The 23,128-nt window shown below is 52.1% G+C and overlaps 1 protein-coding gene, 55 non-coding genes and 1 pseudogene across 56 annotated transcripts in view; 56 read left to right on the plus strand and 1 right to left on the minus strand.

Annotated features, from left to right (window-relative positions):
* The first annotated feature begins 92 nt into the window (after positions 1–92).
* Positions 93–174, plus strand: TRNAS-GCU (transfer RNA serine (anticodon GCU)). Its single transcript has one exon. It is a non-coding gene; the product is annotated as a tRNA-Ser (tRNA).
* A 562-nt stretch (positions 175–736) lies between these two features.
* TRNAS-GCU (transfer RNA serine (anticodon GCU)) lies at positions 737–818 on the plus strand. Its single transcript has one exon. It is a non-coding gene; the product is annotated as a tRNA-Ser (tRNA).
* Positions 819–898: 80 nt separating this feature from the next.
* TRNAS-GCU (transfer RNA serine (anticodon GCU)) lies at positions 899–980 on the plus strand. Its single transcript has one exon. It is a non-coding gene; the product is annotated as a tRNA-Ser (tRNA).
* Positions 981–1,221: 241 nt separating this feature from the next.
* Positions 1,222–1,303, plus strand: TRNAS-GCU (transfer RNA serine (anticodon GCU)). The gene has a single exon. It is a non-coding gene; the product is annotated as a tRNA-Ser (tRNA).
* A 79-nt stretch (positions 1,304–1,382) lies between these two features.
* TRNAS-GCU (transfer RNA serine (anticodon GCU)) lies at positions 1,383–1,464 on the plus strand. The gene has a single exon. It is a non-coding gene; the product is annotated as a tRNA-Ser (tRNA).
* Positions 1,465–1,705: 241 nt separating this feature from the next.
* TRNAS-GCU (transfer RNA serine (anticodon GCU)) lies at positions 1,706–1,787 on the plus strand. Its single transcript has one exon. It is a non-coding gene; the product is annotated as a tRNA-Ser (tRNA).
* A 241-nt stretch (positions 1,788–2,028) lies between these two features.
* On the plus strand, positions 2,029–2,110 carry TRNAS-GCU (transfer RNA serine (anticodon GCU)). The gene has a single exon. It is a non-coding gene; the product is annotated as a tRNA-Ser (tRNA).
* A 563-nt stretch (positions 2,111–2,673) lies between these two features.
* On the plus strand, positions 2,674–2,755 carry TRNAS-GCU (transfer RNA serine (anticodon GCU)). The gene has a single exon. It is a non-coding gene; the product is annotated as a tRNA-Ser (tRNA).
* Positions 2,756–3,159: 404 nt separating this feature from the next.
* Positions 3,160–3,241, plus strand: TRNAS-GCU (transfer RNA serine (anticodon GCU)). The gene has a single exon. It is a non-coding gene; the product is annotated as a tRNA-Ser (tRNA).
* A 406-nt stretch (positions 3,242–3,647) lies between these two features.
* Positions 3,648–3,729, plus strand: TRNAS-GCU (transfer RNA serine (anticodon GCU)). The gene has a single exon. It is a non-coding gene; the product is annotated as a tRNA-Ser (tRNA).
* Positions 3,730–4,136: 407 nt separating this feature from the next.
* On the plus strand, positions 4,137–4,218 carry TRNAS-GCU (transfer RNA serine (anticodon GCU)). Its single transcript has one exon. It is a non-coding gene; the product is annotated as a tRNA-Ser (tRNA).
* A 79-nt stretch (positions 4,219–4,297) lies between these two features.
* Positions 4,298–4,379, plus strand: TRNAS-GCU (transfer RNA serine (anticodon GCU)). The gene has a single exon. It is a non-coding gene; the product is annotated as a tRNA-Ser (tRNA).
* Positions 4,380–4,621: 242 nt separating this feature from the next.
* On the plus strand, positions 4,622–4,703 carry TRNAS-GCU (transfer RNA serine (anticodon GCU)). Its single transcript has one exon. It is a non-coding gene; the product is annotated as a tRNA-Ser (tRNA).
* A 400-nt stretch (positions 4,704–5,103) lies between these two features.
* TRNAS-GCU (transfer RNA serine (anticodon GCU)) lies at positions 5,104–5,185 on the plus strand. Its single transcript has one exon. It is a non-coding gene; the product is annotated as a tRNA-Ser (tRNA).
* Positions 5,186–5,747: 562 nt separating this feature from the next.
* On the plus strand, positions 5,748–5,829 carry TRNAS-GCU (transfer RNA serine (anticodon GCU)). The gene has a single exon. It is a non-coding gene; the product is annotated as a tRNA-Ser (tRNA).
* A 79-nt stretch (positions 5,830–5,908) lies between these two features.
* Positions 5,909–5,991, plus strand: TRNAS-GCU (transfer RNA serine (anticodon GCU)). Its single transcript has one exon. It is a non-coding gene; the product is annotated as a tRNA-Ser (tRNA).
* Positions 5,992–6,070: 79 nt separating this feature from the next.
* Positions 6,071–6,152, plus strand: TRNAS-GCU (transfer RNA serine (anticodon GCU)). Its single transcript has one exon. It is a non-coding gene; the product is annotated as a tRNA-Ser (tRNA).
* A 241-nt stretch (positions 6,153–6,393) lies between these two features.
* On the plus strand, positions 6,394–6,475 carry TRNAS-GCU (transfer RNA serine (anticodon GCU)). The gene has a single exon. It is a non-coding gene; the product is annotated as a tRNA-Ser (tRNA).
* A 561-nt stretch (positions 6,476–7,036) lies between these two features.
* TRNAS-GCU (transfer RNA serine (anticodon GCU)) lies at positions 7,037–7,118 on the plus strand. The gene has a single exon. It is a non-coding gene; the product is annotated as a tRNA-Ser (tRNA).
* Positions 7,119–7,199: 81 nt separating this feature from the next.
* On the plus strand, positions 7,200–7,281 carry TRNAS-GCU (transfer RNA serine (anticodon GCU)). The gene has a single exon. It is a non-coding gene; the product is annotated as a tRNA-Ser (tRNA).
* Positions 7,282–7,360: 79 nt separating this feature from the next.
* On the plus strand, positions 7,361–7,442 carry TRNAS-GCU (transfer RNA serine (anticodon GCU)). Its single transcript has one exon. It is a non-coding gene; the product is annotated as a tRNA-Ser (tRNA).
* A 239-nt stretch (positions 7,443–7,681) lies between these two features.
* Positions 7,682–7,763, plus strand: TRNAS-GCU (transfer RNA serine (anticodon GCU)). The gene has a single exon. It is a non-coding gene; the product is annotated as a tRNA-Ser (tRNA).
* Positions 7,764–8,001: 238 nt separating this feature from the next.
* On the plus strand, positions 8,002–8,083 carry TRNAS-GCU (transfer RNA serine (anticodon GCU)). The gene has a single exon. It is a non-coding gene; the product is annotated as a tRNA-Ser (tRNA).
* Positions 8,084–8,482: 399 nt separating this feature from the next.
* TRNAS-GCU (transfer RNA serine (anticodon GCU)) lies at positions 8,483–8,564 on the plus strand. Its single transcript has one exon. It is a non-coding gene; the product is annotated as a tRNA-Ser (tRNA).
* Positions 8,565–8,643: 79 nt separating this feature from the next.
* TRNAS-GCU (transfer RNA serine (anticodon GCU)) lies at positions 8,644–8,725 on the plus strand. Its single transcript has one exon. It is a non-coding gene; the product is annotated as a tRNA-Ser (tRNA).
* Positions 8,726–9,445: 720 nt separating this feature from the next.
* On the plus strand, positions 9,446–9,527 carry TRNAS-GCU (transfer RNA serine (anticodon GCU)). Its single transcript has one exon. It is a non-coding gene; the product is annotated as a tRNA-Ser (tRNA).
* Positions 9,528–9,927: 400 nt separating this feature from the next.
* TRNAS-GCU (transfer RNA serine (anticodon GCU)) lies at positions 9,928–10,009 on the plus strand. The gene has a single exon. It is a non-coding gene; the product is annotated as a tRNA-Ser (tRNA).
* Positions 10,010–10,088: 79 nt separating this feature from the next.
* On the plus strand, positions 10,089–10,170 carry TRNAS-GCU (transfer RNA serine (anticodon GCU)). Its single transcript has one exon. It is a non-coding gene; the product is annotated as a tRNA-Ser (tRNA).
* Positions 10,171–10,249: 79 nt separating this feature from the next.
* On the plus strand, positions 10,250–10,332 carry TRNAS-GCU (transfer RNA serine (anticodon GCU)). The gene has a single exon. It is a non-coding gene; the product is annotated as a tRNA-Ser (tRNA).
* A 79-nt stretch (positions 10,333–10,411) lies between these two features.
* On the plus strand, positions 10,412–10,493 carry TRNAS-GCU (transfer RNA serine (anticodon GCU)). The gene has a single exon. It is a non-coding gene; the product is annotated as a tRNA-Ser (tRNA).
* Positions 10,494–10,734: 241 nt separating this feature from the next.
* On the plus strand, positions 10,735–10,816 carry TRNAS-GCU (transfer RNA serine (anticodon GCU)). The gene has a single exon. It is a non-coding gene; the product is annotated as a tRNA-Ser (tRNA).
* A 241-nt stretch (positions 10,817–11,057) lies between these two features.
* On the plus strand, positions 11,058–11,139 carry TRNAS-GCU (transfer RNA serine (anticodon GCU)). Its single transcript has one exon. It is a non-coding gene; the product is annotated as a tRNA-Ser (tRNA).
* An 81-nt stretch (positions 11,140–11,220) lies between these two features.
* TRNAS-GCU (transfer RNA serine (anticodon GCU)) lies at positions 11,221–11,302 on the plus strand. The gene has a single exon. It is a non-coding gene; the product is annotated as a tRNA-Ser (tRNA).
* A 79-nt stretch (positions 11,303–11,381) lies between these two features.
* TRNAS-GCU (transfer RNA serine (anticodon GCU)) lies at positions 11,382–11,463 on the plus strand. The gene has a single exon. It is a non-coding gene; the product is annotated as a tRNA-Ser (tRNA).
* Positions 11,464–11,542: 79 nt separating this feature from the next.
* On the plus strand, positions 11,543–11,624 carry TRNAS-GCU (transfer RNA serine (anticodon GCU)). The gene has a single exon. It is a non-coding gene; the product is annotated as a tRNA-Ser (tRNA).
* Positions 11,625–11,704: 80 nt separating this feature from the next.
* Positions 11,705–11,786, plus strand: TRNAS-GCU (transfer RNA serine (anticodon GCU)). Its single transcript has one exon. It is a non-coding gene; the product is annotated as a tRNA-Ser (tRNA).
* Positions 11,787–11,865: 79 nt separating this feature from the next.
* TRNAS-ACU (transfer RNA serine (anticodon ACU)) lies at positions 11,866–11,947 on the plus strand. The gene has a single exon. It is a non-coding gene; the product is annotated as a tRNA-Ser (tRNA).
* Positions 11,948–12,183: 236 nt separating this feature from the next.
* On the plus strand, positions 12,184–12,265 carry TRNAS-GCU (transfer RNA serine (anticodon GCU)). Its single transcript has one exon. It is a non-coding gene; the product is annotated as a tRNA-Ser (tRNA).
* Positions 12,266–12,503: 238 nt separating this feature from the next.
* On the plus strand, positions 12,504–12,585 carry TRNAS-GCU (transfer RNA serine (anticodon GCU)). Its single transcript has one exon. It is a non-coding gene; the product is annotated as a tRNA-Ser (tRNA).
* Positions 12,586–12,664: 79 nt separating this feature from the next.
* TRNAS-GCU (transfer RNA serine (anticodon GCU)) lies at positions 12,665–12,746 on the plus strand. The gene has a single exon. It is a non-coding gene; the product is annotated as a tRNA-Ser (tRNA).
* A 400-nt stretch (positions 12,747–13,146) lies between these two features.
* TRNAS-GCU (transfer RNA serine (anticodon GCU)) lies at positions 13,147–13,228 on the plus strand. Its single transcript has one exon. It is a non-coding gene; the product is annotated as a tRNA-Ser (tRNA).
* An 80-nt stretch (positions 13,229–13,308) lies between these two features.
* Positions 13,309–13,390, plus strand: TRNAS-GCU (transfer RNA serine (anticodon GCU)). Its single transcript has one exon. It is a non-coding gene; the product is annotated as a tRNA-Ser (tRNA).
* A 402-nt stretch (positions 13,391–13,792) lies between these two features.
* TRNAS-GCU (transfer RNA serine (anticodon GCU)) lies at positions 13,793–13,874 on the plus strand. The gene has a single exon. It is a non-coding gene; the product is annotated as a tRNA-Ser (tRNA).
* Positions 13,875–14,113: 239 nt separating this feature from the next.
* TRNAS-GCU (transfer RNA serine (anticodon GCU)) lies at positions 14,114–14,195 on the plus strand. Its single transcript has one exon. It is a non-coding gene; the product is annotated as a tRNA-Ser (tRNA).
* A 399-nt stretch (positions 14,196–14,594) lies between these two features.
* TRNAS-GCU (transfer RNA serine (anticodon GCU)) lies at positions 14,595–14,676 on the plus strand. The gene has a single exon. It is a non-coding gene; the product is annotated as a tRNA-Ser (tRNA).
* Positions 14,677–14,755: 79 nt separating this feature from the next.
* On the plus strand, positions 14,756–14,837 carry TRNAS-GCU (transfer RNA serine (anticodon GCU)). Its single transcript has one exon. It is a non-coding gene; the product is annotated as a tRNA-Ser (tRNA).
* A 79-nt stretch (positions 14,838–14,916) lies between these two features.
* Positions 14,917–14,998, plus strand: TRNAS-GCU (transfer RNA serine (anticodon GCU)). The gene has a single exon. It is a non-coding gene; the product is annotated as a tRNA-Ser (tRNA).
* A 240-nt stretch (positions 14,999–15,238) lies between these two features.
* TRNAS-GCU (transfer RNA serine (anticodon GCU)) lies at positions 15,239–15,320 on the plus strand. Its single transcript has one exon. It is a non-coding gene; the product is annotated as a tRNA-Ser (tRNA).
* A 4,144-nt stretch (positions 15,321–19,464) lies between these two features.
* LOC142775132 (uncharacterized) lies at positions 19,465–20,400 on the plus strand (annotated as a pseudogene).
* Positions 20,397–23,128, minus strand: part of LOC142775133 (uncharacterized) — a 45,338-nt gene continuing 42,606 nt past the window's right edge. The window contains exon 2 of the mRNA XM_075876481.1: positions 20,397–20,410. Within this exon, the coding sequence (XP_075732596.1) occupies positions 20,397–20,410 (14 nt within the window). The remainder of the gene's footprint in view (positions 20,411–23,128) is intronic.
* TRNAS-GCU (transfer RNA serine (anticodon GCU)) lies at positions 20,501–20,582 on the plus strand. The gene has a single exon. It is a non-coding gene; the product is annotated as a tRNA-Ser (tRNA).
* TRNAS-GCU (transfer RNA serine (anticodon GCU)) lies at positions 20,821–20,907 on the plus strand. Its single transcript has one exon. It is a non-coding gene; the product is annotated as a tRNA-Ser (tRNA).
* Positions 20,982–21,063, plus strand: TRNAS-GCU (transfer RNA serine (anticodon GCU)). Its single transcript has one exon. It is a non-coding gene; the product is annotated as a tRNA-Ser (tRNA).
* On the plus strand, positions 21,466–21,547 carry TRNAS-GCU (transfer RNA serine (anticodon GCU)). Its single transcript has one exon. It is a non-coding gene; the product is annotated as a tRNA-Ser (tRNA).
* On the plus strand, positions 21,784–21,865 carry TRNAS-GCU (transfer RNA serine (anticodon GCU)). The gene has a single exon. It is a non-coding gene; the product is annotated as a tRNA-Ser (tRNA).
* On the plus strand, positions 22,572–22,653 carry TRNAS-GCU (transfer RNA serine (anticodon GCU)). The gene has a single exon. It is a non-coding gene; the product is annotated as a tRNA-Ser (tRNA).
* On the plus strand, positions 22,893–22,974 carry TRNAS-GCU (transfer RNA serine (anticodon GCU)). Its single transcript has one exon. It is a non-coding gene; the product is annotated as a tRNA-Ser (tRNA).

The raw sequence follows: 23,128 nt of genomic DNA on the forward strand, positions 1-23,128 counted from the left end.
CATCCTCGTCGAGTCGCGTAACTTTTTTTTTGTTCTCCCAGTAATCAGTCTACGACACTAGCGTGTCAGCTGCACGGGTGGCCTGCAAGGCGGGCGAGGTGGCCGAGAGGTTATGGCGGTGGACTGCTAATCTATTGGGCTCTGCCCGCGTGGGTTCGAATGCCATCCTCGTCGAGTCGCGTAACTTTTTTTTGTTCTCCCAGTGATCAGTCTTCGACACTAGTGTGTAAGCAGCTCGAATGGCCTGCAAGGCGGATGAGGTGGCCGAGAGGTTAAGGCGATGGACTGCTAATTCATTGGGCTCTGCCCGCTTGGGTTAGAATTCCATCCTCGTCGGGTCGCGTAACTTTTTTTGTTCTTCCACACATCGGTCTTCGACACTAGTTTGTAAGCTTCACGAATGGTCTACAAGGCGGACGAGGTGGCAGAGAGGTTAAGGATTGACTGCTAATTTATTGGGCTCGGCCCGCGTGGGTTTGAATCCCATCTTCGTCGAGTCGCGTAACTTTTTTTTGTTCTCCCAGAAATCAGTCTTCGACACTAGTGTGTAAGCTGCACGGATGGGGTGCAAGGCGGACGAAGTGGCCGAGAGGTTAAGGATTGACTGCTAATTTATGCGGCTCGGCCCGCGTGATTTCAAATCCCATCCTCGTCGAGTCGCGTAACTTTTTTTTTGTTCTCCCAGTAATCAGTCTACGACACTAGCGTGTCAGCTGCACGGGTGGCCTGCAAGGCGGGCGAGGTGGCCGAGAGGTTATGGCGGTGGACTGCTAATCTATTGGGCTCTGCCCGCGTGGGTTCGAATGCCATCTTCGACGAGTCGCGTAATTTTTTTTTGTTTTACCAGTAATCAGTCTTCGACACTAGTGTGTAAGCTGCACGGGTAGCCTGCAAGCCGGACGAGGTGGCCGAGAGGTTAAGGCGATGGACTGCTAATCCATTGGGCTCTGCCCGCGTGAGTTCGAATCCCATCCTCGTCGAGTCGCGTAACTTTTTTTTCTTCTCCCAGTGATCGGTCTTCGACACTAGTGTGTAAGCTGCACGGATGAGGTGCAAGGCGGACGAGGTGGCCGGGAGGTTAAGGATTGACTGCTAATTTATGCGGCTCGGCCCGCGTGGGTTCGAATCCAATCCTCGTCGAGTCGCGTAACTTTCTTTTTGTTCTCCCAGTAATCAGTCTTCGACACTAGTGTGTCTGCTGCACGGGTGGCCTGCAAGGCGGGCGAGGTGGCCGAGAGGTTATGGCGGTGGACGGCTAATCTATTGGGCTCTGCCCGCGTGGGTTCGAATCCCATCCTCGTCGAGTCGCGTAACTTGTTTTCTTCTCCCAGTGATCTGTCTACGACACTAGTGTGTAAGCTGCACGAATGACCTGCAAGGCGGATGAGGTGGCCGAGAGGTTAAGGCGATGGACTGCTAATCCATTGGGCTCTGCCAGCGTGGGTTCGAATTCCATCCTCGTCGAGTCGCGTGACTTTTTTTTGTTCTCCCAGTGATCGGTCTTCGACACTACTGTGTAAGCTGCACGAGTGGCCCACAAGGCGGACGAGGTGGCCGAGAGGTTAAGGCGATGGACTGCTAATCCATTGGGCTCAGCCCGCGTTGGTTGGAACCCCATCCTGCTCGAGTCGCGTAACTTGTTTTGTTCTCCCAGTGATCTGTCTACGACACTAGTGTGTAAGCTGAACGAATGGCCTGTAAGGCGGACGAGGTGGCCGAGAGGTTAAGGCGATTGACTGCTAATCCATTGAGCTCTGCCCGCGTGGGTTCGAATCCCATCCTCGTCGAGTCGCGTAACTTTTTTTTCTTCTCCCAGTGATCGGTGTTCGACACTAGTATGTAAGCTGCACAGATGGGGTGCAAGGCGGACAAGGAGGCCGGGAGGTTATGGTGATGGACTGGTAATTCATTCGGCTCTTTCCGCGTGGGTTCGAATCCCATCCTCGTCGAGTCACGTAACTTGTTTTGTTCTCCCAGTGATCTGTCTACGACACTAGTGTGTAAGCTGCACGAATGGCCTGCAAGGCGGACAAGGTGGCCGAGAGGTTATGGCGATGGACTGCTAATCCACTGGGCTCTGCCCGCGTGGGTTCGAATCCCATCCTCGTCGAGTCGCGTAACTTGTTTTGTTCTCCCAGTGATCTGTCTAGGACACTAGTGTGTAAGCTGCACGAATGGTCGGCAAGGCGGACGAGTTGGCCGAGAGGTTAGGGTGATGGAATGCTAATCCATTTGGTTCTGCCCGCGTATGTTCGAATCCCATCCTCGTCGAGTCACGTAACTTTTTGTTCTCCCAGTGATCGGTCTTCGACACTAGTGTGTAAGCTGAACGGATGGCCTGCAAGGCTGACGAGGGCGCCGAGAGGATAAGGAGATTGCTTGCTTATTTATTGGGCTCGGCCAGCGTCGGTTCGAATCCCATCCTCGTCGAGTCGCGTAACTTTTTTTTGTTCTCCCAGTGATCTGTCTACGACACCAGTATGTAAGCTGCACGAATGGCCTGCAAGGCGGACGAGGTGGCCGACAGGTTAAGGGGATGGACTGCTAATCCATTGGGCTCTGCCCGGGTGGGTTCGTATCCCATCCTCGTCGAGTCGCATAACTTTTTTTTGGTTCTCCCAGTGATCTGTCTACGACACTAGTGTGTAAGCTGAACGAATGGCCTGTAAGGCGGACGAGGTGGCCGAGAGGTTAAGGCGATTGACTGCTAATCCATTGAGCTCTGCCCGCGTGGGTTCGAATCCCATCCTCGTCGAGTCGCGTAACTTTTTTTTCTTCTCCCAGTGATCGGTGTTCGACACTAGTGTGTAAGCTGCACGGATGGCCTGCAAGGCGGACAAGGTGGCCGAGAGGTTAAGGCGATGGACTGCTAAATCATCGTGCTCTACCCGCGTGAGTTCGAATCCCATTTTCGTCGTGTCGTGTAACTTCTTTTTGTTCTCCCAGTGATCGGTCTTCGACACTATTATGTAAGCTGCATGGATGGGGTGCGAGGTGGACAAGGTGGCCGAGAGGTTATGGCGATTGACTGCTAATCCAATGGGCTCTGCCCACGTGGGTTCAAATCCCATCCTAGTCGAGTCGCATAACTTTTTTTTGTTCTCCCAGTAATCAGTCTTCGACACTAGAGTGTCAGCTGCACGGGTGGCCTGCAAGGCGGGCGAGGTGGCCGAAAGGTTATGGCGGTGGACTGCTAATCTATTGGGCTCTGCCCGCGTGGGTTCGAATCCCATCCTCGTCGAGTCGCGTAACTTTGTTTTTGTTCTCCCAGTGATCGGTCTTCGACACTAGTGTGTAAGCTGAACGGATGGCCTGCAAGGCTGACGAGGGCGCCGAGAGGATAAGGAGATTGCTTGCTTATTTATTGGGCTCGGCCAGCGTCGGTTCGAATCCCATCCTCGTCGAGTCGCGTAACTTTTTTTTGTTCTCCCAGTGATCTGTCTACGACACCAGTATGTAAGCTGCACGAATGGCCTGCAAGGCGGACGAGGTGGCCGACAGGTTAAGGGGATGGACTGCTAATCCATTGGGCTCTGCCCGGGTGGGTTCGTATCCCATCCTCGTCGAGTCGCATAACTTTTTTTTGGTTCTCCCAGTGATCTGTCTACGACACTAGTGTGTAAGCTGCACGAATGGGGTGCAAGGCGGACGAGGTGGCCGAGAGGTTAAGGCGATGGACTGCTAATCCATTGGGCTCTGCCCGCGTGGGTTCGAATCCCATCCTCCTCGAGTCGCGTAACTTTTTTTTTGTTCTCCCAGTGATCGGTCTTCGACACTAGTTTGTAAGCTGCACCAATGACCTACAAGGCGGACGAGGTGGCCGAGAGGTTAAGGCGATGGACACTGCTAATCCAATTGGCTCTGCCCGCGTGGGATCGAATCCCACCCTCATTGAGTCGCGTAACTTTTTTTTGTTCGCCAAGTGATCTGTCTACGACACTAGTGTGTAAGCTGCACGAATGGCCGGCAAGGCGGACGAGGTGGCCGAGAGGTTAGGGCGATGGACTGCTAAACCATTGGGCTCTGCCCGCGTGGGTTCGAATCCTATCCTCGTTCAGTCGCGTAACTTTTTTTTGTTCTCCCAGTGATCGGTCTTCGACACTAGTGTGTCAGCTGCACGGGTGGCCTGCAAGGCGGACGAGGTGGCCGAGAGGTCAAGGCGATGGACTGCTAATCCATTGGGCTCAGCCCGCGTGGGTTCGAACCCCATCCTCGTCGAGTCGCGTAACTTGATTTGTTCTCCCAATGATCTGTCTACGACACTAGTGTGTAAGCTGCATGAATGGCCTACAAGGCGGACGAGGTGGCCGAGAGGTTAAGGCGATGCACTGCTAATCCATTGGGCTCTGCCCACGTGGGTTCGAATCGCATCCTCGTCGAGTCGCGTAACTTGTTTTGTTCTCCCAGTGATCTGTCTACGACACTAGTGTGTAAGCTGCACGAATGGCCGGCAAGGCGGACGAGGTGGCCGAGAGGTTAGGGCGATGGACTGCTAAACCATTGCGCTCTGCCCGCGTGAGTTCGAATCCCATCCTCGTCGTGTCGTGTAACTTTTTTTTTGTTCTTCCAGTGATCGGTCTTCGACACTAGTATGTAAGCTTCACGGTTGGGGTGCAAGGCGGACAAGGTGGCCGAGAGGTTATGGCGATGGACTGCTAATCCATTGGGCTCATTCCGCGTGGGTTCGAAACCCATCCTCGTCGAGTCGCGTAACTCATTTTGTTCTCCCAGCTATCTGTCTACGACACTAGTGTGTAAGCTGCATGAATGGCCTACAAGGCGGACGAGGTGGCAGAGAGGTTAAGGATTGACTGCTAATTTATTGGGCTCGGTCCGCGTGGGTTTGAATCCCATCTTCGTCGAGTCGCGTAACTTTTTTTTGTTCTCCCAGAAATCAGTCTTCGACACTAGTGTGTAAGCTGCACGGATGGGGTGCAAGGCGGACGAAGTGGCCGAGAGGTTAAGGATTGACTGCTAATTTATGCGGCTCGGCCCGCGTGATTTCAAATCCCATCCTCGTCGAGTCGCGTAACTTTTTTTTTGTTCTCCCAGTAATCAGTCTACGACACTAGTGTGTCAGCTGCACGGGTGGCCTGCAAGGCGGGCGAGGTGGCCGAGAGGTTATGGCGGTGGACTGCTAATCTATTGGGCTCTGCCCGCGTGGGTTCGAATGCCATCCTCGTCGAGTCGCGTAACTTTTTTTTGTTCTCCCAGTGATCAGTCTTCGACACTAGTGTGTAAGCAGCTCGAATGGCCTGCAAGGCGGATGAGGTGGCCGAAAGGTTAAGGCGATGGACTGCTAATTCATTGGGCTCTGCCCGCTTGGGTTAGAATTCCATCCTCGTCGGGTCGCGTAACTTTTTTTGTTCTTCCACACATCGGTCTTCGACACTAGTTTGTAAGCTTCACGAATGGTCTACAAGGCGGACGAGGTGGCAGAGAGGTTAAGGATTGACTGCTAATTTATTGGGCTCGGCCCGCGTGGGTTTGAATGCCATCTTCGACGAGTCGCGTAATTTTTTTTGTTTTCCCAGTAATCAGTCTTCGACACTAGTGTGTAAGCTGCACGGGTAGCCTGCAAGGCGGATGACGTGGCCGAGAAGTTAAGGCGGGGGACTGCTAATCCGTTGGGCTCTGCCCGCGTGGGTTCGAATCCCATTCTCATCGAGTCGCGTAACTTTTTTTTGTTCTCCCAGTGATCTGTCTACGACACTAGTGTGTAAGCTGCACGAATGGCCTGCAAGGCGGATGAGGTGGCCGAGAGGTTAAGGCGATGGACTGCTAATCCATTGGGCTCTGCCCGCGTGGGTTCAAATTCCATCCTCGTCGAGTCGCGTGACTTTTTTTTGTTCTCCCAGTGATCGGTCTTCGACACTACTGTGTAAGCTGCACGAGTGGCCCACAAGGCGGACGAGGTGGCCGAGAGGTTAAGGCGATGGACTGCTAATCCATTGGGCTCAGCCCGCGTGGGTTGGAACCCCATCCTGCTCGAGTCGCGTAACTTGTTTTGTTCTCCCAGTGATCTGTCTACGACACTAGTGTGTAAGCTGAACGAATGGCCTGTAAGGCGGACGAGGTGGCCGAGAGGTTAAGGCGATTGACTGCTAATCCATTGAGCTCTGCCCGCGTGGGTTCGAATCCCATCCTCGTCGAGTCGCGTAACTTTTTTTTCTTCTCCCAGTGATCGGTGTTCGACACTAGTATGTAAGCTGCACAGATGGGGTGCAAGGCGGACAAGGAGGCCGGGAGGTTATGGTGATGGACTGGTAATTCATTCGGCTCTTTCCGCGTGGGTTCGAATCCCATCCTCGTCGAGTCACGTAACTTGTTTTGTTCTCCCAGTGATCTGTCTACGACACTAGTGTGTAAGCTGCACGAATGGCCTGCAAGGCGGACAAGGTGGCCGAGAGGTTATGGCGATGGACTGCTAATCCATTGGGCTCTGCCCGCGTGGGTTCGAATCCCATCCTCGTCGAGTCGCGTAACTTGTTTTGTTCTCCCAGTGATCTGTCTAGGACACTAGTGTGTAAGCTGCACGAATGGTCGGCAAGGTGGACGAGTTGGCCGAGAGGTTAGGGTGATGGAATGCTAATCCATTTGGTTCTGCCCGCGTATGTTCGAATCCCATCCTCGTCGAGTCACGTAACTTTTTGTTCTCCCAGTGATCGGTCTTCGACACTAGTGTGTAAGCTGCACGGATGGCCTGCAAGGCGGACAAGGTGGCCGAGAGGTTAAGGCGATGGACTGCTAAATCATCGTGCTCTACCCGCGTGAGTTCGAATCCCATTTTCGTCGTGTCGTGTAACTTCTTTTTGTTCTCCCAGTGATCGGTCTTCGACACTATTATGTAAGCTGCATGGATGGGGTGCGAGGTGGACAAGGTGGCCGAGAGGTTATGGCGATTGACTGCTAATCCAATGGGCTCTGCCCACGTGGGTTCAAATCCCATCCTAGTCGAGTCGCATAACTTTTTTTGTTCTCCCAGTAATCAGTCTTCGACACTAGAGTGTCAGCTGCACGGGTGGCCTGCAAGGCGGGCGAGGTGGCCGAGAGGTTATGGCGGTGGACTGCTAATCTATTGGGCTCTGCCCGCGTGGGTTCGAATCCCATCCTCGTCGAGTCGCGTAACTTTGTTTTTGTTCTCCCAGTGATCGGTCTTCGACACTAGTGTGTAAGCTGCATGGGTGGCCTGCAAGGCGGACGAGGTGGCCGAGAGGTTAAGGCGATGGACTGCTAATTCGTTGGGCTCTGCCCGCGTGGGTTCGAATCCCATCCTCGTCGAGTCGCGTAACTCATTTTGTTCTCCCAGTGATCTGTCTACGACACTAGTGTGTAAGCCGCACGAATGGCCTGCAAGGCCGACGAGGTGGCTGAGAGGTTAAAGCGATTGACTGCTAATCCATTGGACTCTGCTCGCGTGGGTTCGAATCCCATCCTCGTCGAGTCGCGTAGCTTTTTTTCTTCTCCCAGATATCGGTCTTCGTTACTAGTGTGTAAGCTGCACGGATGGGGTGCAATGCGGACGAGGTGGCCGAGAGGTTAAGGATTGACTGCTAATTTATTGGGCTCGGCCTGCGTGGGTTCGAATCCCATCCTCGTCGAGTCGCGTAACTTTTTTTTCTTCTCCCAGTAATCGGTCTTCGTCACTAGTTTGTAAGCTGCGCGGAAGGCCTGCAAGGCGGACGAGGTGGCCGAGATGTTAAGGCGATGGACTGCTAATCCATTGAGCTCTGCCCGCGTGGGTTCGAATCCCATCCTCGTCGAGTCGAGTAACTTTTTTTTTCCAGTGATCGGTTTTCGACAGTTGTGTGTAAGCTGCACGAATGGCCTGCAAGGAGGACGAGGTGGCCGAGAGGTTGAGGAGATTAACTGCTAATTTATTGGGGTCAACCCGCGTGAGTTTGAATCCTATCCTCGTCGAGTCGCGTAACTTTTTTTTTGTTCTCCCAGTGATCTGTCTACGACACTTATGTGTAAGCTGCACGAATGGCCTGCAAGGCGGACGAGGTGGCCGAGAGGTTAAGGCGATGGACTGCTAATTCATTGGGCTCTGCCGGCGCGGGTTCCAATCCCATCCTCGTCGAGTCGCGTAACTTTTTTTGTTCGCCCAGTGATCTCTCTACGACACTAGTGTGAGCTGCACGAATGGCCTGCAAGGCGGACGAAGTGCCTGAGAGGTTAGGGCGATGGAAAACTAATCCATTGGGCTCTGCCCGCGTGGGTTCGACTCCCACCTTCGTCGAGTCGCGTAGCTTTTTCTGTTCTCCCAGTAATCGGTGTTCGTCACTAGTTTGTAAGCTGCGCGGATGGCCTGCAAGGCGGACGAGGCGGCCGTGACGTTAAGGCGATGGACTGCTAATCCATTGAGCTCTGCCCGCGTAGGTTCGAATCCCAACCTCGTCGAGTCGCGTAACTTTTTTTGTTCTCCCAGTGATCGGTCTTCGACACTAGTGTGTAGGCTGCACGGATGCCCTGCAAGGCGGGCGAGGTGGCCGAGAGGTTATGGCGATGGACTGCTGATCTATTGGGCTCTGCCCGCGTGGGTTCGAATCCCATCCTCGTCGAGTCGCGCAACTTGTTTTTTTCTCCCACTGATCTGTCTACGACACCAGTGTGTAAGCTGCACGAATGGCCTGCAAGGCGGATGAGGTGGCCGAGAAGTTAAGGCGATGGACTGCTAATCCATTGGGCTCTGCCCGCGTGGGTTCGAATCCTATCCTCGTCGAGTCGCGTAACTTTTTTTCTTCTCCCAGTGATCGGTTTTCGACACTAGTGTGTAAGCTGCACGGATGGGGTGCAATGCGGACGAGGTGGCCGAGAGGTTAAGGATTGACTGCTAATTTATTGGGCTCGGCCCGCGTGGGTTCGAATCCCATCCTCGTCGAGTCGCGTAACTTTTTTTGTTCGCCCAGTGATCTCTCTACGACACTAGTGTGTAAGCTGCACGAATGGCCTGCAAGGCGGACGAGGTGGCAAAGAGGTTAAGGCGATGGACTGCTAATGCATTGGGCTCTGCCCGCGGGGGTTCGAATCCCATCCTCGTCGAGTCGCGTAGCTTTTTTTGTTCTCCCAGTGATCGGTCTTCGTCACTAGTGTGTAAGCTGCATGAATGGCCTACAAGGCGGACGAGGTGGCCGAGAGGTTAAGGCGATGCACTGCTAATCCATTGGGCTCTGCCCGCTTGGGTTAGACTTCCATCCTCGTCGGGTCGCGTAACTTCTTTTGTTCTCCCACACATCGGTCTTCGACACTAGTTTGTAAGCTGCCCGAATGGCCTACAAGGCGGACGAGGTGGCAGAGAGGTTAAGGATTGACTGCTAATTTATTGGGCTCGGCCCGCGTGGGTTTGAATGCCATCTTCGTCGAGTCGCGTAATTTTTTTTTGTTTTCCCAGTAATCAGTCTTCGACACTAGTGTGTAAGCTGCACGGGTAGCCTGCAAGCCGGACGAGGTGGCCGAGAGGTTAAGGCGATGGACTGCTAATTCATTGGGCTCTGCCCGCGTGGGTTCCAATCCCATCCTCGTCGAGGCGCGTAACTTTTTTTGTTCGCCAAGTGATCTCTCTACGACACTAGTGTGAGCTGCACGAATGGCCTGCAAGGCGGACGAGGTGGCTGAGAGGTTAGGGCGATGGAAAACTAATCCATTGGGCTCTGCCCGCATGAGTTCGAATCCCATCCTCGTCGAGTCGCGTAGCTTTTTTTTCTTCTCCCAGTGATCGGTCTTCGACACTAGTGTGTAAGCTGCACGGATGAGGTGCAAGGCGGACGAGGTGGCCGAGAGGTTAAGGATTGACTGCTAATTTATGCGGCTCGGCCCGCGTGGGTTCGAATCCAATCCTCGTCGAGTCGCGTAACTTTCTTTATGTTCTCCCAGTAATCAGTCTTCGACACTAGTGTGTCTGCTGCACGGGTGGCCTGCAAGGCGGGCGAGGTGGCCGAGAGGTTATGGCGGTGGACGGCTAATCTATTGGGCTCGGCCCGCGTGGGTTCGAATCCCATCCTCGTCGAGTCGCGTAACTTGTTTTGTTCTCCCAGTGATCTGTCTACGACACTAGTGTGTAAGCTGCACGAATGGCCTGCAAGGCGGATGAGGTGGCCGAGAGGTTAAGGCGATGGACTGCTAATCCATTGGGCTCTGCCCGCGTGGGTTCGAATTCCATCCTCGTCGAGTCGCGTGACTTTTTTTTGTTCTCCCAGTGATCGGTCTTCGACACTACTGTGTAAGCTGCACGAGTGGCCCACAAGGCGGACGAGGTGGCCGAGAGGTTAAGGCGATGGACTGCTAATCCATTGGGCTCAGCCCGCGTGGGTTGGAACCCCATCCTGCTCGAGTCGCGTAACTTGTTTTGTTCTCCCAGTGATCTGTCTACGACACTAGTGTGTAAGCTGAACGAATGGCCTGTAAGGCGGACGAGGTGGCCGAGAGGTTAAGGCGATTGACTGCTAATCCATTGAGCTCTGCCCGCGTGGGTTCGAATCCCATCCTCGTCGAGTCGCGTAACTTTTTTTTCTTCTCCCAGTGATCGGTGTTCGACACTAGTATGTAAGCTGCACAGATGGGGTGCAAGGCGGACAAGGAGGCCGGGAGGTTATGGTGATGGACTGGTAATTCATTCGGCTCTTTCCGCGTGGGTTCGAATCCCATCCTCGTCGAGTCACGTAACTTGTTTTGTTCTCCCAGTGATCTGTCTACGACACTAGTGTGTAAGCTGCACGAATGGCCTGCAAGGCGGACAAGGTGGCCGAGAGGTTATGGCGATGGACTGCTAATCCATTGGGCTCTGCCCGCGTGGGTTCGAATCCCATCCTCGTCGAGTCGCGTAACTTGTTTTGTTCTCCCAGTGATCTGTCTAGGACACTAGTGTGTAAGCTGCACGAATGGTCGGCAAGGCGGACGAGTTGGCCGAGAGGTTAGGGCGATGGACTGCTAAACCATTGGGCTCTGCCCGCGTGGGTTCGAATCCTATCCTCGTTCAGTCGCGTAACTTTTTTTTGTTCTCCCAGTGATCGGTCTTCGACACTAGTGTGTAAGCTGCACGGGTGGCCTGCAAGGCGGACGAGGTGGCCGAGAGGTTAAGGCGATGGACTGCTAATTCATTGCGCTCTGCCCGCGTGAGTTCGAATCCCATCCTCGTCGTGTCGTGTAACTTTTTTTTTGTTCTTCCAGTGATCGGTCTTCGACACTAGTATGTAAGCTTCACGGTTGGGGTGCAAGGCGGACAAGGTGGCCGAGAGGTTATGGCGATGGACTGCTAATCCATTGGGCTCATTCCGCGTGGGTTCGAAACCCATCCTCGTCGAGTCGCGTAACTCATTTTGTTCTCCCAGCTATCTGTCTACGACACTAGTGTGTAAGCTGCACGAGTGGCCTGCAAGGCGGATGAGGTGGCCGAGAGGTTAAGGCGATAGACTGCTAATCCAATGGGCTCTGCCCACGTGGGTTCGAATCCCATCCTCGTCTAGTCGCGTAACTTTTTTTGTTCTCCCAGTGATCGGTCTGCGACACTAGTGTGTAAGCTGCACGGATGGCCTGTAAGGCGGACGAGGTGGCCGAGAGGTTAAGGCGATTGACTGCTAATCCATTGGGCTCTGCCCGCGTGAGTTCGAATCCCATCCTCGTCGTGTCGTGTAACTTTTTTTTGTTCTCCCAGTGATCGGTCTTCGACACTAGTATGTAAGCTTCACGGTTGGGGTGCAAGGCGGACAAGGTGGCCTAGAGGTTATGGCGATGGACTGCTAATCCATTGGGCTCATTCCGTGTGGGTTCGAAACCCATCCTCGTCGAGTCGCGTAACTCATTTTGTTCTCCCAGTGATCTGTCTACGACATTAGTGTGTAAGCCGCACGAATGGCCTGCAAGGCAGACGAGGTGGCCGAGAGGTTAGGGCGATGGAAAACTAATCCATTGGGCTCTGCCCGCATGGGTTCGAATCCCATCCTCGTCGAGTCGAGTAACTTTTTTTCCCAGTGATCAGTTTTCGACAGTAGTGTGTAAGCTGCACGAATTGCCTGCAAAGCGGACGATTTGGCCGAGAGGTTGAAGAGATTAACTGCTAATTTATTGGGGTCAACCCGCGTGGGTTTGAATCCTATCCTCGTCGAGTCGCGTAACTTTTTTTTGTTCTCCGAGTAATCTGTCTACGACACTTGTGTGTAAGCTGCAGGAATAGCCTGCAAGGCGGACGAGGTGGCCGAGAGGTTAAGGCGATGAACTGCTAATTTATTGGGCTCTGCCCGCGTGGGTTCCAATCCCATCCTCGTCGAGGCGCGTAACTTTTTTTGTTCGCCCAGTGATCTCTCTACGACACTAGTGTGAGCTGCACGAATGGCCTGCAAGGCGGACGAGGTGGCTGAGAGGTTAGGGCGATGGAAAACTAATCCATTGGGCTCTGCCCGCATGGGTTCGAATCCCATCCTCGTCGAGTCGCGTAGCTTTTTCTGTTCTCCCAGTAATCGGTCTTCGTCACTAGTTTGTAAGCTGCGCGGATGGCCTGCAAGGCGGACGAGGTGGCCGAGACGTTAAGGCGATGGACTGCTAATCCATTGAGCTCTGCCCGCGTGGGTTCGAATCCCAACCTCGTCGAGTCGCGTAACTTTTTTTGTTCTCCCTGTGATCGGTCTTCGACACTGGTGTGTAAGCTGCACGGATGCCCTGCAAGGCGGGCGAGGTGGCCGAGAGGTTATGGCGATGGACTGCTGATCTATTGGGCTCTGCCCGCGTGGGTTCGAATCCCATCCTCGTCGAGTCGCGTAACTTGTTTTTTTCTCCCAGTGATCTGTCTACGACACTAGTGTGTAAGCTGCACGATTGTCCTGCAAGGCGGACGAGGTGGCTGAGAGGTGAGGGCGATGGAAAACTAATCCATTTGGCTCTGCCCGCGTGGGTTCGAATCCCAACCTCGTCGAGTCCTGTAACCTTTTTTTCTTCTCCCAGTGATCGGTCTTCGACACTAGTGTGTAAGCTGCACGGAATGGGTGCAAGGCGGACGAGGTGGCCGAGATGTTAAGGCGATGGACTGCTAATCCATTGAGCTCTGCCCGCGCGTGTAGGAATCCAATCCTCGTCTAGTCACGTAACTTTTTTTTCTCCCAGTGATCGGTCTTCGACACTAGTGTGAAAGCTGCACGAATGGCCTGCAAAGCGGACGAGGTGGCCGAGAGGTTAAGGCGATTGACTGCTAATCTATTGGGCTCTGCCCGCGTGGGTTCGAATCCCATCCACGTCGAGTCGCGTAACTTTTTTTTGTTCTCCCAGTGATCGGTCTTCGACACTAGTGTGTAAGCTGCATGGGTGGCCTGCAAGGCGGACGAGGTGGCCGAGAGGTTAAGGCGCTGGACTGCTAATTCGTTGGGCTCTGCCCGCGTGGGTTCGAATCCCATCCTCGTCGAGTCGCGTAACTTGTTTTGTTCTCCCAGTGATCTGTCTACGACACTAGTGTGTAAGCTGCACGAATGGCCTCCAAGGCGGACAAGGTGGCCGAGAGGTTAAGGCGATGGACTGCTAAATCATCGTGCTCTACCCGCGTGAGTTCGAATCCCATTTTCGTCGTGTCGTGTAACTTCTTTTTGTTCTGCCAGTGATCGGTCTTCGACACTATTATGTAAGCTGCATGGATGGGGTGCGAGGTGGACAAGGTGGCCGAGAGGTTATGGCGATTGACTGCTATTCCATTGGGCTCATTCCGCGTGGGTTCGAAACCCATCCTCGTCGAGTCGCGTAACTCATTTTGTTCTCCCAGTGATCTGTCTACGACACTAGTGTGTAAGCCGCACGAATGGCCTGCAAGGCCGACGAGGTGGCTGAGAGGTTAAAGCGATTGACTGCTAATCCATTGGACTCTGCTCGCGTGGGTTCGAATCCCATCCTCGTCGAGTCGCGTAACTTTTTTTCTTCTCCCAGATATCGGTCTTCGTTACTAGTGTGTAAGCTGCACGGATGGGGTGCAATGCGGACGAGGTGGCCGAGAGGTTAAGGATTGACTGCTAATTTATTGGGCTCGGCCTGCGTGGGTTCGAATCCCATCCTCGTCGAGTCGCGTAACTTTTTTTTCTTCTCCCAGTAATCGGTCTTCGTCACTAGTTTGTAAGCTGCGCGGAAGGCCTGCAAGGCGGACGAGGTGGCCGAGAGGTTAAGGCGATGGACTGCTAATTCATTGGGCTCTGCCGGCGCGGGTTCCAATCCCATCCTCGTCGAGTCGCGTAACTTTTTTTGTTCGCCCAGTGATCTCTCTACGACACAAGTGTGAGCTGCACGAATGGCCTGCAAGGCGGACGAAGTGCCTGAGAGGTTAGGGCGATGGAAAACTAATCCATTGGGCTCTGCCCGCGTGGGTTCGACTCCCACCTTCGTCGAGTCGCGTAGCTTTTTCTGTTCTCCCAGTAATCGGTGTTCGTCACTAGTTTGTAAGCTGCGCGGATGGCCTGCAAGGCGGACGAGGCGGCCGTGACGTTAAGGCGATGGACTGCTAATCCATTGAGCTCTGCCCGCGTAGGTTCGAATCCCAACCTCGTCGAGTCGCGTAACTTTTTTTGTTCTCCCAGTGATCGGTCTTCGACACTAGTGTGTAGGCTGCACGGATGCCCTGCAAGGCGGGCGAGGTGGCCGAGAGGTTATGGCGATGGACTGCTGATCTATTGGGCTCTGCCCGCGTGGGTTCGAATCCCATCCTCGTCGAGTCGCGCAACTTGTTTTTTTCTCCCACTGATCTGGCTACGACACCAGTGTGTAAGCTGCACGAATGGCCTGCAAGGCGGATGAGGTGGCCGAGAAGTTAAGGCGATGGACTGCTAATCCATTGGGCTCTGCCCGCGTGGGATTGAATCCCATCCGCATCGAGTCGCGTAACTTTTTTTGTTCTCCCAGTGATCTGTCTACGACACTTGTGTGTAAGCTGCACGAATAGCCTGCAAGGCGGACGAGGTGGCCGAGAGGTTAAGGCGATGGACTGCTAATTCATTGGGCTCTTCCCGCGTGGGTTCGAATCCCATGCGCGTCGAGTCGTGTAACTTTTTTTTTGTTCTCCCAGTGATCGGTCTTCAACACTAGTGTGAAATCTGCACGAATGGCCTGCAAAGCGGACGAGGTAGCCGAGAGTTTAAGGATTGACTGCTAATCCATTGGGCTCTGCCCGCGTGGGTTCGAATCTCATCCTCGTCGAGTCGCGTAACTTTTTTTGTTCTCCCAGTGATCGGTCTTCGACACTAGTTTGTAAGCTGCACGATTGGCCAGCAAGGCGGACGAGGTGGCCGAGAAGTTTAGGCGATGGACTGCTAATCCATTGGGCTCTTCCCGCGTGGGTTCAAATCCCATCCTCGTCGAGTCGCGTAAGTTTATTTTTTGTTCTCCCAGTGATCGGTCTTCGACACTAGTGTGTAAGCTGCACGGGTGGCCTGCAAGCTGTACGAGGTGGCCGAGAGGTTAAGGCGATTGACTGCTAATCCATTGGGCTCTGCCCACGTGGGTTCGCATCCCATCGTCGTCGAGTCGCGTAGTTTTTTTTGTTCTCCTAGTGAACGGTCTTCGACACCAGTGTGTAACCTGCACGAATGGCCTACAAGGCGGACGAGGTGGCCGAGAGAGGATTCCACTTCCGGACGCCGAAGCGGACGGACGTGCGATGGAAAGCTCCAGTGGAGCGGTATCAGCGGCCCGTTTGAGCCGCGAAAACAGGTCTTTTGATGACGATAAGGATTATGAAGTTGTGTTGCCAACCCTTTCTACAGGACGAATTGTTTTAAATACGGTTTTTCTGCACGCTGATGTACCAGCCCGACCATATCGAGTGGAAGATTTTCGTGACACCTTGGCCAGCCTGCGACTGCTCCCCGAAGTGGTTGCTTTGGGGGCTAATAGTATGAGCCACGTGTGGGCGGTAACGTTCAAGAACATGGACGCTGTCATGACGATTCTATCGCAAGGCGATATCAAGGTAAAAAATTGTCGCTGTCTTGTCATTGATCCGGCAAACCAAGATGTGCGTATGAAAGTGCACTGGCTGCTGCACAATGTTCTCGATGAGGATGTGCGACGCGCTTTCGAGCCGTACGGCCAAGTGGTTGACGTCAACAGAGAGCGGTGGCGTGTAAACGGCATCAGTGAAGAAGGCTCCACTACCCGTATTGTGACACTTCGGTTGAAAGTGGGCGTCAAAATTGAAGACCTGCCTCACCAAGTGAACGTAAGCGGTGAGCAAGCTTTGGTGGTTGTTCCGGGCAGAGCGCCAGTGTGCTTACGCTGTCGAGCAAACGGGCACATACGGCGAGATTGCCGTGTGCCACGCTGTGGTGCCTGCCGAAGATTTGGCCACGAGGAGAACGACTGCACGTTGTCTTATGCCAGCGTCACCGGACCTCCGAGTGGCAACGACCACGCAGAGCTGTTAATGGATGAGCATGAAGCTGAAGAGGCAGCGAGCGCGACTGCGAGGAAGGAAGAGACGACCCCAGAATTGGTGAAACTGAGCAGGCCTAGTAGGATGGACAATGAAAAGGTCGAGAACAAGGCATCCGAACCACAGCCAGAAAAACCGATAACGACAGACAAGCCAGAACAGCACCTGCCGACTGTGAAGGCTCCCAGCGACGCAGACACACTGCAAGACGACATGGAAATCAGCGACAACGCAGGCAGTGGACTAGCTGGAAAGGGACCAAGAGACATTGTTGGGGAAGACTTCACTACCTCCGGAGACGTTGGTCGAGAAGAACCACCAGCAAAAACCATAGGAATGAGGCGATCAACGTTGAAGCCACGGCCGAACTTGCAGACTAATCCACGGGCGGAGGCCAAGCAGCCTTCGCAAAAGCTTCCTGGGACTTGAGTTTTTTGTGCCTTTTTTCCGGATGGAGAGTAACCCGTAAGTGAACGGAGCTTACGCACACCATGCCTCTGTAAAACCTGGACCGATTGCCGCAAAATTTTCAGTAAAACTAAAGCCGTTTTTTAGAAACGTTCACCTAAAGTAAGCACTGTGTTTTGTACTCCCTTCTCTAAACAAAAATCATGGCTTTCAATATAGAGTCAGCCTTACGCGTCGCAACTTTTAACGCTAGAGGCTTACGCTCGAAGAGGCGACAGTATCAGTTACGTCGTTTGTTTCTTGAAAATGACGTTGATATTGCCGCTGGGCAGGAAACGAAAATTGAATCTGAAGAGCAGATGGACACTATATTTTTGAACTTCCGCTCCAGATACAATATATGTGTGAGTCATTCTGTAGGTACTTCAGGCGGATGTCTTCTCTTTATAAGGAACACAATTGGCATTGTCGAAAAAAGTGTACACAGTGATAATGAAGGGCGATTAATTGCATGTGATTTTCTTCTTTCCGGCATTAGTTGGCGCGTTGTGTGCGTATATGCGCCAAATAGACAACAAGATAGGAAAATATTCTTCGAAAGTCTTGATACGTATCTATCATGCGAGAAGGCAGTTATACTTCTAGGCGATTTCAACTGTGTGTGTAATGCCGAAGACCGGGCATGTAAAAACTTTGTACGTGACTCTAGCGCCTTGGTATTGGATTCAATGACGTGTGAGCGGAACTTGGATGACGTGGGATATGTACTGGCGCAGGGTACTCACTATACGCATTACCAGCTCAACAGTAAAGCTAGACTTGACAGAGCATACGTGTCTACGTCCCTGCTTCCTATGTGCCAGGGCTACGCAGTGAAGAATGTTTCATTTAGTGACCATAGTCTAGAAATGTTCACCATTAATAAAAAAGAAAAGCCCAAATTCAATTGGGGACTCTGGAAGTTAAATGAAAAGCTACTCGAGGATGAGAAGTTTGTAGAAAATGCTGAAAAGGAATTAAAAGCAGTGGCGAAAGGTGACGCACGTAGTTCAATTTACACATGGGAGTGCTTCAAAGAAAAAGTAAAAATAGAAGCAATTGGAAGATCAGTTTCAATAAAACGCACTAACCTGAAAAAAGAAAGACAACTGCAATGTGAGCTTGATTTTTTGCTATGTCAAGAATGCGCGTAACCAGGAGAGCGCAGTAAAGAAATAAGAAGAGTGAAGCAAGAATTAGAAGCCGTAGATACGGAAAGGTACAGAGGAGCGGTGGTACGCGCACGCGCAGAAAGATTATGGTGTGGCGAGGTTCCCACAAAACGTGCCGTCACAGATGAAAAGAGCTACGCGACAAGAAACGAGATAAGGGCGATAGAACAGAAAAATGAAGTCACCACAGATAAAACCGAGATTGAGCTCGCGTTTGTGGAATATTTCCAAGAACTGTTGGGAGGCGTCAGAGCGGACACGAGTACCTATAGTCGGCGTTTCTGGTCACTTATGCCGAAGCTTGAGGATGACGTAAAAGCGAGATTAGAAACACCCATCTCGGTCAGAGAAATCGAAATCACCATTGAAAAAATGAAAAACGGTAAAACACCTGGTCCAGATGGACTAGGTGTAGCATTCTATAAGAAATTTAAAAATCTTGTGGCAAAAGCTTTGTGGAATGTGTTAGAGGAGGCATACGAGAGGAAAGAGTTGCCAATATCTTTTCGGAGAACACACATCGTGTTAATCCCAAAAACTGAAGATCCCAGGAAACAGCTGTCCGTCACATCCTACAGACCCATAACCCTAGCGAATGTTGACTACAAAATATTCATGGGTGTTTTGGCCAGGCGAATTCAAACAGTGATTAAAAAAATAGTCGGACCACATCAGACTTGTGGCATAAAAGGCAGAACAATTATGACGAACATTCATATAGCCCGAAATATGTTAGAATGCTGCGATGAGTTTGACGGTAAAGTAGCTATGCTACAAATCGATCTCGAGAAGGCATTTGACCGCGTGAACCATGACATACTTTTCAGCATTCTTGACTATGTCAATATAGGGTCTGTGGTGTTGGAAGGGGTCCGAATGGCGTATACGGGATGCACTACAAAAATTGTAATAAACAAACAGCTTAGTGATAATATACAAGTCTTATCGAGTGTAAAACAAGGATGTCCTGCATCAGCACTGCTTTTTGCTATCTATTTAGAACCTCTATGCCAGAAAGTGATACAGAATGATCAGGTGCGGGGGTTTCATTTGATGTCTGCAGAGGTCAAAATACTTAGTTACGCCGACGATATTGCTGTGTTCTGCGAAGATCGGGAGAGTATTAGAGAAGCACTAAACGATGTGAAATTCTTCTGTGATTGCACTGATAGTAGAGTCAACTGGAGTAAATGTCTTGGAATATGGCATGGAAATTGGCAGAACACACCATCAATATTTGAAAGCATTACATGGAAGGTTATACCTGACAAGTACTTAGGGGTACCTCTCCAACACTACAGAGACACAACAGAATATTGGAAACAAGAGACAGAACAACTAAGAGACAAGACAAAAACGTGGGGTGGGCGCGATTTCTCAATGTTTACGAGGTCAACAGTGAGCAACATATTTCTTATTTCACGAGTATGGTATGTTTTACAAGTGCTATTCATGTCACGTGTTGCGGTACAAAAGCTACACAGAGTGATCGCAGTGTTTATCTGGGCGTCCACGTGGGAAAGGACAAGCCGAACGAATCTGTTCCGTTCTGTGAAAAGTGGGGGGCTTGGTCTTGTACACTTGTTCCTGAGACAGATAGTATCTAGGTTTGTTTTTTTACGAGATCAAGATGATCGTTTTTTCAGAACGTTGATACATGTGCGGCTGTCCCATTTTTTGCCTGATTTCATTGTAACCACTGTCAATGGGGTGACAAAAAGACCTAAGGGGTACATGAAAGAAGTGATTGCTGCTGTGGAAATATTGAGAGTGCGATTTTCGATGGAGTATCTCTCTAGTGTTTCGCGAAAGAGACTGTACAAGGACCTTGTAGAAACCATGTTGCCAGAGCCTCTGTATAGAACATTGTACCCTAATGGGCCCGGGGATGACGTCTTGAATAGAGTGAAGAAGATGCCAATTAGACCATCAATGAAGACATTCTTTTTCAAACTTCACAGCGCCACACTCCCTACCAATCCATGGCTCCGAGAAAAAGGAATATTCGTCCCGTCAGTTGATTGCATTATCTGCAGAAAACTTGAGACAGTTGACCACATCTTCCTAGACTGTACTGATGCAGTCTTTTTCTGGGACATCCTTCAAAGGACCCTGTAGAAAGACCTGCCAGTTACACAATATGGCATCCGTTTTTTGCCAGTCATAAATGTAGGCGGTGTGCCCTACGATATGTTCATGGTATTGGTTCTTCACAGTGTGTGGCGAACACGGATGGCAGTGCTAAACGTAGACGTGAATCCCCGGCCCGCTCGAGAGTACTTCATAGAAAGTGTACAGTATTTGATGACTGCATACGAGGCACAAAATAAGCCAGAATGGTTGCCATGTTTAGATAAGTTGGTGGGCATAAAGCGTCTGCCTTTTTAACCCCCATGTGCTGGAAGATGTGACAGCACTTTTACACGTGACACTGCACTGTATTCTTATATTGATTTGTACTGTTTGCGAAGCAGGCAATAAAAAAAAAGACGAGGTGGCTGAGAAGTTAAGGCGATGGACTGCTAATCCATTGGGCTCTTACCGCGTGGGTTCGAATCCCATCCTCGTCGAGTCGCGTAACTTTTTTTTTCTCCAAGTGATCGGTCTTCGACACTTGTGTGTAAGCTGCACGGATGAGGTGCAAGGCGGTCGAGGTGGCCGAGATGTTAAGGCGATGGACTGCTAATCCATTGAACTCTGCCCGCGTGTGTTCGAATCCCATCCTCGTTGAGTCGCGTAACTTTTTTTTTCTCCGAGTCATCGGTCTTTGACACTAGTATGTAACATGCACGGATGGGGTGCAAGGCGGACGAGGTGGCCGAGAGGTTAAGGCGATGTACTGCTAATTCATTGAGCTCTGCCCGCGTGGGTTCGAATCCCATCCTCGCTGAGTCGCGTAACTTTTTTTTTTCTCCGAGTGATCGGTCTTCCACACTAGTGTGTAAGATGCATGGATGGGGTGCAAGGCGGACGAGGTGGCCGAGAGGTTAAGGCGATGGACTGCTAATCCATTGAGCTCTGCCCGCGTGGGTTCGAATACCATCCTCGTCGAGTCGCGTAACTTGTTTTGTTCTCCCAGAGATCTGTCTACGACACTAGTGTGTAAGCCGCACGAATGGCCTGCAAGGCGGACGAGGTGGCCGAGAGGTTAAGGCGATATACTGCTAATCCATTGATCTCTGCCCGCGTGGGTTTGAATCCCATCCTCGTCGAGTCGCGTAACGTTTTTTTTCTTCTCCCAGTGATCGGTCTTCAACACTAGTGTGTAAGCTGCACGGATGGGGTGCAAGGCGGACGAGGTGGCCGAGAGGTTAAGGATTGACTGCTAATTTATTGGGCTCGGCCCGCGTGGGTTCGAATCCCATCCTCGTCGAGTCGCGTAACTTTTTTTTGTTCTCCCAGTAATCAGTCTTCGACACTAGTGTGTAAGCTGCATGGGTGGCCTGCAAGGCGGACGAGGTGGCCGAGAGGTTAAGGCGATGGACTGCTAATCCATTGGGCTCTGCCCGCGTGGGTTCGAATCCCATCCTCGTCGAGTCGCGTAACTTTTTTTCTCCGAGTGATGGGTCTTCGACACTAGTGCGTAAGCTGCAAGAATGGCCTGCAAGGCGGACGAGGTGGCCGAGAGGTTAAGGAGATCGACTGCTAATTTATTGGGCTCGGCCCGCGTGGGTTCGAATCCCCTCCTCGTCGAAACACGTAACTTTTTTGTTCTCCCAGTAATCAGTCTTCGACACTAGTGTGTACGCTGCACGGGTAGCCTGCAAGCCGGACGAGGTGGCCGAGAGGTTAAGGCGATGGACTGCTAATCCTTTGGGCTCTGCCCGCGTGGGTTCGAATCCCATCCAGGTCGAGTCGCGTAACTTTTTTTTGTTCTCCCAGTAATCAGTCTTCGACACTAGTGTGCAAGCTGCACGGGTAGCCTCCAAGGCGGACGAGGTGGCCGAGAGGTTAAGAAGATTGACTGCTAATTTATTGGGCTCGGCCCGCGTGCGTTCGAATCCCATCCTGGTCGAGTCGCGTAACTTTTTTTGTTCTCCCAGTGATCTGTCTACGACACTAGTGTGTAAGCCGCACGAATGGCCTGCAAGGCGGACGAGGTGGCCGAGAGTTTAAGGCGATTGACAGCTAAGCCATTGGGCTCTGCCCGCGTGGGTTCGAATCCCATCCTCGTCGAGTCGCGTAACTTTTTTTTGTTCTCCCAGTGATCTGTCTACGACACTAGTGTGTAAGCTGCAAGAACGGCCTGCAAGGCGGACGAGGTGGCCGAGAGGTTGAGGCGATAGACTGCTAATCCATTGGGCTCTGCCCGCGTGGGCTCGAATCCCATACTCGTCGAGTCGCGTAGCTTTTCTTTGTTCTCCCAGTGATCGGTCTTCGACACTAGTGCGTAAGCTGCGCGGGTGGCCGAGAGGTTAAGGCGATGGACTGCTAATTCACTGGGCTCCGCCCGCGTGAGTTCGAATCCCATCCTCGTAGTGTCGTGTAACTTTTTTTTGTTCTCCCAGTGATTGGTCTTCGACACTTGTATGTAAGCTGCACGGATGGGGTGCAAGGCGGACAAGGTGGCCGAGAGGTTATGGCGATGGACTGCTAATCCATTGGGCTTTTTCCGTGTGGGTTCGAATCCCATCCTCGTCGAGTCGCGTAACTTGTTTTGTTCTCCCAGTGATCTGTCTACGACACTAGTGTGTAAGCCGCGCGGATGGTGTGCAAGGCGGACGAGGTGGCCGAGAGGTTAAGGATTGACTGCTAATTTATTGGGCTCGGCCCGCGTAAGTTCGAATCCCATCCTCGTCAAGTCACGTAACTTTTTTTTGTTCTCCCAGTAATCAGTCTTCGACACTAGTGTGTAAGCTGCACGAGTGGCCTGCAAGGCGGACGAGGTGGCCGAGAGGTTAAGGCGATTGACTGCTAATCCATTGGCCTCTGCCCGCGTGGGTTCGAATCCCATCCTCGTCGAGTCGCGTAACTTTTTTTGTTCTCCCAGTGATCGGTCTTCGACACTTGTGTGTAAGCTGCACAGATGGCCTGCAAGGCGGACGAGGTGGACGAGAGCTTAAAGCGATGGACTGCTAATCCATTGAGCTCTGCCCGCGTAGGTTCGAATCCCATC

Source organism: Rhipicephalus microplus, chromosome X (assembly GCF_043290135.1).
Source record: "Rhipicephalus microplus isolate Deutch F79 chromosome X, USDA_Rmic, whole genome shotgun sequence".
Classification (NCBI taxonomy): domain Eukaryota; kingdom Metazoa; phylum Arthropoda; class Arachnida; order Ixodida; family Ixodidae; genus Rhipicephalus; species Rhipicephalus microplus.